General features: G+C 20.8%; 2 protein-coding genes across 3 annotated transcripts in view; one reads left to right on the top strand and one right to left on the bottom strand.

The window, feature by feature from the left end:
• LOC102675730 (facilitated trehalose transporter Tret1-2 homolog) overlaps positions 1 to 2,189 on the bottom strand; it is a 5,165-nt gene extending 2,976 nt beyond the window's left edge. The window contains 2 exon segments of the mRNA XM_031510885.1: positions 799 to 1,149; positions 1,703 to 2,189. Of these exon segments, the coding sequence (XP_031366745.1) occupies positions 799 to 843 (45 nt within the window). The 5' untranslated portion in view covers positions 844 to 1,149; positions 1,703 to 2,189.
• A 326-nt stretch (positions 2,190 to 2,515) lies between these two features.
• Positions 2,516 to 6,662, top strand: LOC102676052 (facilitated trehalose transporter Tret1-like). Of its 2 annotated transcripts, none has more exons than XM_006616598.2 (3): positions 2,516 to 2,703; positions 4,544 to 4,646; positions 5,198 to 6,662. In XM_006616598.2, the coding sequence occupies exon 3, from the start codon at positions 5,209 to 5,211 to the stop codon at positions 6,613 to 6,615; it is 1,407 nt and encodes a 468-aa protein (XP_006616661.1). In that variant the 5' UTR covers positions 2,516 to 2,703; positions 4,544 to 4,646; positions 5,198 to 5,208; the 3' UTR covers positions 6,616 to 6,662. The 2 variants fall into 2 exon arrangements, with proteins under 2 accessions (XP_006616661.1, XP_006616660.1); XM_006616597.1 differs by lacking the exon at positions 2,516 to 2,703 and adding an exon at positions 3,991 to 4,142.
• The last annotated feature ends 2,391 nt before the right edge of the window (positions 6,663 to 9,053 follow it).

Genomic DNA, 9,053 nt, shown 5'->3' with positions numbered 1-9,053 from the left:
AAAAATTAAAGAGTTACAAAATAAAAAAATATATATTTTATTTAAAATTAATATAATTTTTTTCTTTTAATAGAAAAATTAATAATTAGAAATTATAATATAATAAAAATAATTAGAAATTAATTATAGTATATAAATATTGATATTTAGAAATTAAGTAATTTTATGTATAAACTTATTTTTTATTAATTTCAATTTGTTTATAAACAATATTTATTGAACTAATTCGCTGCTCATAAAAATCCGCTGAGTATCTACTTCGAAAACAAGTTTTAAATTTTAAAAAATTTTTAAATTTAAAATTTAAATAAGTCATAAAAATTTAAATAGGCTTCGATAAATAAAAACATATGATTAATATATTTTACACTGGATATATTTTCTCCTTTGAAGATGAAATTTAATCTCATAATATCAAATGTATAACATACGGTTATATTATATCAAAGAATTATATGATCTATGAAATAATAAAAATATATAATAATATTTCAACGCTCATATAATTATTATATTATATATATATATATAAACTTTATAAATTATAAAATTATTTTTGAAAATAAACATATCCATAAAAAATAATTGCAATAAAAGAAAATTTAAGATCGGTAGCATTTTATGTATATACTACATATGCGAATGCGTAAACGCATACACGCAGGCGCTTTTGATCAGTCATTCGCGCGTAGCATCATGGTTAATAACATAACCTGATCCAATTCCGAAATATAAGTATTTTTTACAAAGAAATTTGAATAAATGGCTAAATGCAAAGATGTACTAGTCAATACTCACCAATACATCCATAGTTTCTGTCATGACACTTTGGATCTCTTGCATGTAGAATCATGTAACCAAAATGAATCTCGATATTGAATTGTATTTATAATAAAATTAACGTTTGTTGACTTGTTAGTTTCGTTATTTTTAATTTCACTAATTATACAATTGCACATATTCCCGTTGAGAATTATTAAATCACACAAAAAACGCAAAACTACCGACACATTCTTGATTACTTACATTCTTAACTAATTTTGTTTTCTTTCTCCTTTCTCTATTTCTTGATTTGCCAATGTCACGTTACTAGTCGTCCTCCCACTACCGATCTCATTTATAAATATACTAGGCGCCAACGTGGTTTCTCTTTAGGTCAGAGAACGCGTTTGTAAATACTTTATAGGGCAAATTTTTTAAATACAATGAAATTTACTATATAATCTATTCTGCATATTGTTCATAAGATACTTTGCTTGTGTCTTATTTATTACTTTAATTATTATTCTATTATTACAGTTCTGTGTTTCGATGATATAGCAAATGGCGACTTTTGCTGATAAATACAATAAAAGCAGAAATATCTTCAACTTGATAAATTTAAATATATGTTTTTTAAATGAAGATTGTGATATTTATGTTATATTGTAATTTAATCAAGGTTAGAATATCAAAATATACCATTGGAATACTTAAATATATAATACTTAAATATATAATATTTATATAAAATTATATTTTTAAAATTTAAATGTAAGTTTATATATTTTTCGTAAAAACTTTAAATTTGTGATTATATTGTTATAGAGATTGTAATTCTAAAAATTATTTTTGCATATTTAACAAGAAGATGCAATAGCTTATACAATATAATATTACTTATAGTGCATATCATGCAAATAATAATGACGTGTATACTTACATTCATAATAGAAACCACTTGAAAATAAAGTCTTCGTATTATTTTTTTTACTTGTTATTATTAATATTTTTAAAAACACTAATAATTTAATTTTACATATTTTGATATTGTTATTTCAAGTGACACCTTTTACATAATCACATTCCATGAGATCATATCTTACAGTCATATCATGTACATTATATTCAGTTATTCAAAATTAAATGTTATCACAGCATTAAATTTTAATTTTCTTTAATTACACCATTACACTTTTTTATTTATTTTATCAATCATTTTTTTAACACAAAATATTCGAATTTTTATTTTTATATGAATTATGAATGTTCTATTTAAAAGACATAAAATTTGTTGAACAATATATATATATAAATGCGAACCTTATCGCTGCACTTAAGTCTGATAAAACTAGATGTTTGCTTACTGTAATATTTGCATTACAATTTAGTTTTTTAAATTTTAATTATTATTTACCATTTTAAATATGCAGAATAATTCGCGATTTTATGTTTTAAAATTTTTTTTTTTAATATTTCATTATATTATTTACACATAGGATATTATAAATTTTACTAAAAATAATTTTTTTTCCTTGTTTTCTATTATATATATTTTAATCTACTATTTATATTTCAAATATTTCATAATAACAATTTTTTGGGGAAATTTAACAAAAAATTAATTTTAAATTATTATTAATGAATAATTTCAATTTCATTCTCTCTTTCACGATCAAAATTCAAATCATAAAAATAAGCATACTGATAAAACTAATTTCAATATAACGAACACTTTGAATGATATTTTTCTTCGTTCGAAAAAATATACGTTCGTAAGTATTATCTAAGTCTTAGAGGTGTTCGCGAAACTTACAATTCTTGCAATCAACTGTAACTATTTATTCTACTGTTCGTAATCAGCTTTATTCAAGCACGATTAACGAACAGGCGGTCGTGCCTACACAATTGGTCTTAATCAGATTATCGTTAATTGAAAGCCGTGTAAGTACTTACATGTTAAAGTTTAAAAGAATGATTTTAATCATACATGAAAAAAACATATAATCAAGAATAAAATAAAAAATTCATTAGTTAGAATTAATGTTTTAGATAATACTTTTTATTTTATAAGCATAAAAAAATGATAACAATAACAAAAATTAAACTCTTTAAATATTTTTAATTCATTTTAATTCATTCATTAATAATAATATTGGCCGCTATTATCACATCTTTTTCTAACAATTGATAAATTTTTTTAATTTTTATTAATTCTTTTACAAGTATTTTGAATCTTTTACGAAAAATGATTCAAATATCGTATAATTGATGCAGTTTTTTCTTTATAAGATATAAAACACATTGAATAATAGAACAAATAAGTCAAGAATTGCTGTAATATGTTCTCGACATTGATCGTGCCAATTGCATAAATTAATTCGCGCTCGTTGAGATGATTATTTATGAAACTGAGACGCGTCTAACACAATCCGTTCGTTTTGATTATGAATACAATTTACATATTAAAGAGATAACACATAATGGAGATATATAAGCATATTACTTGTATAAGATGTAACTCCATACAAATAAAAATATGACTTATATAACTAATAAAACTATTAAAAATGAAAAAATTTTTAGATAACAAAATAGATATAAATTCATTTAAAAATTAAATTTTACGTAAAAAGACAAAAAACATACAAAGATTTATATTGATAATTAATATGATAAAAGTAAATTTTGTCATTAATTTATATTTTCAATAATTAATTATAATAATGAATTCAAAATAATGAATTCAGAATTATATATATTACAATGCAAACGAGATTGTATTGTAATATTATTTCAATACAGAATTGTTTATAATTTAAATCTTCTGATGAACAAAGATTTTGTTATTTTATAAATACTGCATAATCATATTTTATACTAAGTAAAATAATATTTTTGTAATTCATTATATTTATATAATTATGATCACATGCGAACGAAATGTTTTTCAAATAGAAACTTTTTTTATATACATACAATTTGTATACCAAGATATTTGAAATTAATTCCTAACGTTAAAGTATATAAGAATTGTTTATCTATCGAGGTAATATCAAAGTTATATTATATGTATAAAAGTGAAACAACCTATAAGAACAACCTATAAGAGAATCATTATTATTTGAAAATTCGAAGTAAATTATCGTGAAGATTAGAAATTAGAAATTGTTAACGATAAAACATTAATTAGAATATATTCTTATCTATGATAAATTTAAACATAATAAATTATTCATCAATCATATTGTGATTAATTATTTCCATTATATAAATTGAAAAATAGACATCAAGTGTTTAAAATTCTTACAAAATTATTATATAAAAAATATTATATAAAAAAATAATTAATATTTGCAAATATGGCTTGTCGGATGCGATTCGTAAGTATTTTGCTTAATAATACATTAATATAAGTATATAATTATAGATAATATTATAAAAAATGTTATAGAATAATAAATTAGTAATTTTCTATTTGTTTAAAATGTTACACAAATTCATACATGATAATTTTTGTAACAGAAAATTCAAATTTGGTTTATCTGTCTACTAATAATATATTTAGTGATTGATTAATTTCCTTTAAAATTATGAGAATGAGATGTTCCGCATTATTTATTTTAATAATTTTTCTAGTATGTAACATATAGATTGATTTATGAAACTAATTTTTAAAAAAAAGAATGATTTAGTAATTCTTCTTTTTTTTTTCAAAAATGCAATATATATAACTACTATTACCATATGATTATCTCATACAATCATATAATTTATCTTATAGCAAAGAACATTCATACGTTCTGAAAGAGAAAATGTAGAACTAAGAGATTTTATACGTAGTAGAAGAAGAAGAGAAACTAGACAATGGGTAGCAATAAGTTGTGGTCAGTCTTTTATTTTTTATCTTACATTAATGAATATCGAAATTTTCATCACTTGTAATTTTATGAAACTTATGAAATTATATTCTATTTTCTTCACTAAATGAGTATCGTTATTTATTTATAGAATAGTTTAATTACTATTTTTTAATAAATAATATTGTTTTAATTATTTATATTATATATTAAATATAATTAATTGTATTTTGTAATTTATGAAAAATAATCATTTATAAATATTTAATGCTATATATTTTTTAATCATTTTATTTTATAAATGTTTCCATTTATTATTTCAACGCTGAAAATATATAAATTTTAATATATGTTTTTTTCTTGTATTTTTTTTTTTAACGAGGAAAATCGTAAAAATTTTCAAAAAATTCTATGATGAAAATTTGAAAAGAGTATAGAATTTTACCCATTAAAAACTACAAATCTTATCTGCATGATAACATCCATCCCAGAACCGTCTTACATTACTTTGTAGTGATATCATTTTTTCTTTATCTATATTAAACTCTTTCTTCTTGCTAAAATATTTCTTATTTCAGGATTATACATCATGATATTGGCTGGTTGTATATATGGATGGTATACCGTAACTATCCCTCAACTAAGAACCGGCCTCAGCGATAGTCCAATCTATATTACAAATGACGAATTGGCATGGCTTGTTTCTATGTTATTAACTGGAATTTCACTTGGTCGATTCATAGGTGATATTATAATTGATACTTTCGGCCCTAAAAAAGGCCTCATATTGGCCGATTTACTTTTTATCTTTGGCTGGTTTACCTTAATATACGGACGCGAATCACAAGCTGCGCATGTTGCTCGAGGAGCTCATGGCACAGGTATTGGTATTGCATATAAAGCATTTCCTATGTACGTATTGGATGTGACGGATCCTTATATAAGTAATATCTTGAACACACTGACAATACCAAGTATAGTTCTTGGATCATTGATAATCAGTGTCATAGGATATATTGTATCTTATTTAACGCTCACAACTAGTGTTTTAATTTTATCCTTAATGTTTATTCCATTAATCATTTTTCTTCCTGAAAGTCCTGTTTTCTTGGCAAAAAATGGTGATAGAACTGCAGCTATTAAATCAATATCATTTTTTAAAGATATTCTTGATCCCTATGAATCGAGAAGGGAATTGGACTCGCTTCTACACAAACGTGCAGAGAATGAGAATAATTCATATAGGCCAAAAAATAGTCGATGTTTAAATATAAATAGAAATACCTTGTGGGGAAAGTTACGATTACTATATCTGAAAAATAACATAAAAGCTACATTTATTATGTTTTCCATAACTGTAGCACAAAATTTTACAGGATATTACTTTATTATGCAATATCTTCCAATATTGCTTGAAGCAGCAGGAGTTAAAATGAATGTGAACGCAATGATGATTATAATTTTTAGCATTGCATTTTTAAGTGCCCTTTTATCTACCGCAACGGCTCACATTATAAAAAAACGTATACGTTTAATATATTGTACAATTGGATGTTCATATACATTTTTTATCATGGCACTTTATTTTACATTTGTTAATAATAATATGCCACAAATCACGATGGATATTCTTCCTGTTTGCTTCATGTCCTTGCTCCAAGTAGTATATTATTTAGGCTTGGGCTCATTATCCGACATTCTCATAAACGAACTATTTACTCCAGAAATAAAAAATTTTGCTACTCTTATTATTAAAACTTTTGGTGATCTACTTGATTTTTTCTTAACATTAATTTTTTGTACTATTGTTGATATAAATTTTAAAATCGATTGGATATTTTATTTTCTCTCGGTATGTTGTCTTATGTCAGTTATAGTAATGTTCTTTATGCCTGAAACGAAAGATATGACACATCGTCAAATTCAAAAATACTTAGCTCAAGATTCGGATTCTTCCGATCAAGAAAATGAAAATATAGAAGAACATGTCTTATAATTTCATAAAAGAAATTTTAGTGTAGATGCAGAATACATTGTTTACTTCTATGAAATTTTTTACTTTTTTTTTACTTTTTCTTCCTATTATAAGTATTATAAATATTAATTTAAAAATAATAATTTATAATTATGCCAAAATCTAATAAGTCCATGTATAATTTTATTCTTTTATATTTTTAATCACTTAAAGATTTCTAATAATATTGATGAGCTATAATATTCAATTATGCTCTCAAGATTATGTCTAAGCCTATATATAATTCTATTTTTTTATATTTTTTATATTTTTTATATTTTATTTTATATTTTATATTTTTTATTATCATAAAAAATCTTTAATAGCGGTAATGATAATATGATCTACATTGATGACATGATCATGCATTGTACAAATTGATCATGTACAAATTGACTCATGTTATATATACAAAATTATTTTATTTTTAAAAAATTTTGTTTTAAATATATGATAATATAATATAATAATATAATATGATAATGATAATATAATAACTTATTCACGACTTTATCCAGGACATTATATATGATGTTTAATATAAATATAATATAATAGAATAATTTTTCTCTGAAAATATTGCTATAGATATAGATTTGATTTTTTCTAAATCAAGTGATTGAAAACAATTATTGGTGTATAAAAATTTCATTTAATTTTATGTTACTTGAATATTTTTCTAATTTATTATTAATTAATTATTAATAATTATTAAAATTTATTAAAATATTCTTATAAATATTTATGAAAAATACTTTTTGTATCTATAATAGATACAGTTATAATTTATAAATTGTATCTAATTACGTTATCTAAAGAGCACTTCAAATATGAATTAATGAAATATAAAATAATACTTTTACTTTCAAAATTTTTTTTAAATAGTTCATTCTAAATAGTCCATTTGAATCATTTAATTTAAAATAAAATATAAGTCGATATCTATAGTAGTTCCAGATAAAATAGATTCTATTATTTATACTCTATTTATAATAATGTAGAAAGAATAATAATGTAAATTATAACTTACAGTATTGAATAAAAATAGTTATAGCAGTTTTTTATATCGAATGTATTATTAATATATAATTGCGTTATTATAGATAAAATGCTATTAATGAAATCACTTTTTTATGTATACAAACATTCACATATCATTTATAAAGTCCTTGTATAAAGTTTTTTTATGATTATAATTTGAATTTTAACTTAAAAATATATGAAGATATTATTATATTTATTCTCGAATATAATTTAAAATAATTCGAAATATAATATAATTGTATCATTAAATATATATTATTAAATATAACTCATGATTTCGATAAAAATTCAAGATAATTAACTGAAATGAAATATTTTTATTAATTTGAATGTGGACAAAACATGTATTTGATGCACTATGAAACATTGCGAATCAAAACGTATTAAATTCATTTCAGTATTGTTATTTATTGAAAAAAAATAATTTCAAGCATTGTAATTTTAAATTCTAGAATTTGATATTGACAAGCATTTTTATGTAAAATTAAATTATTATAACTGTAAATTATATAATTAAATATTAAATTATAATAATTTTTTTTAAATTATTATTTTATAAATGTTTGTATTTTGTCCAAAATCCATTATATGTGATTCACAATTACAATCAAATTACATTAAGAAAAGTTTGTTTAAAATATGAAAAAAAAAGTATAACAATGGTATTTATACAATGATATCATTATAGAAATTTTTAAAATATAAAAAATTTAAATAAAGTGATAAAATTTTAAGTATTTATAATGTATTAATATATTTAGTAAATATTTTATCAAAAGAATTAAAAAAAAAATTATTAATGTAAAAATTAATAATCAAATATATATTTTTAAAATTATGAAAAATTATGAAATTGAATTATTATGAAATTCATTACAATATTTTTTTTATTTTATATCTTTTTTCATCTATTATGCACATGATATTTATTATTCCAATTTCGTTTTGTTGTTATAAAAAATTACAAAAAAATTTTTAAACAAACAAAATTATTAAAATATTATACAAAAATGAAAAAATGCAGATATTAAAAAACTGAAATACAATCACAAGAAATATTGTATCCTAAAAATCAATCGATTGTCATCAAACTATATTTTAACAATGATATAATATAAAATTTAAGTTAAATAATAATACATTAATAAAAATTATTAATTTTAAAAGTTGAACAATTATATCTCTTTATTAAAATTATTCGAATATCAGGATATAATATTTCTAATGATGATTTTTCAGTCTATGCAGCTTAAGATATCAAACAAAAAAAATACATAGAAAAAAAATTTGCTAATTTATAATAGATTTATATTTTTTTTATTATTAATATTAAATTAATTTAATGGTCAAATATGATATAAAAAATTAATATAGAA

Source organism: Apis dorsata, unplaced genomic scaffold (assembly GCF_000469605.1).
Source record: "Apis dorsata unplaced genomic scaffold, Apis dorsata 1.3 scaffold_269, whole genome shotgun sequence".
Lineage (NCBI taxonomy): Eukaryota > Metazoa > Arthropoda > Insecta > Hymenoptera > Apidae > Apis > Apis dorsata.
The sequence above is the reverse complement of the archived record's forward strand: the minus strand, read 5'-3'. Positions and strand labels throughout refer to the sequence as shown.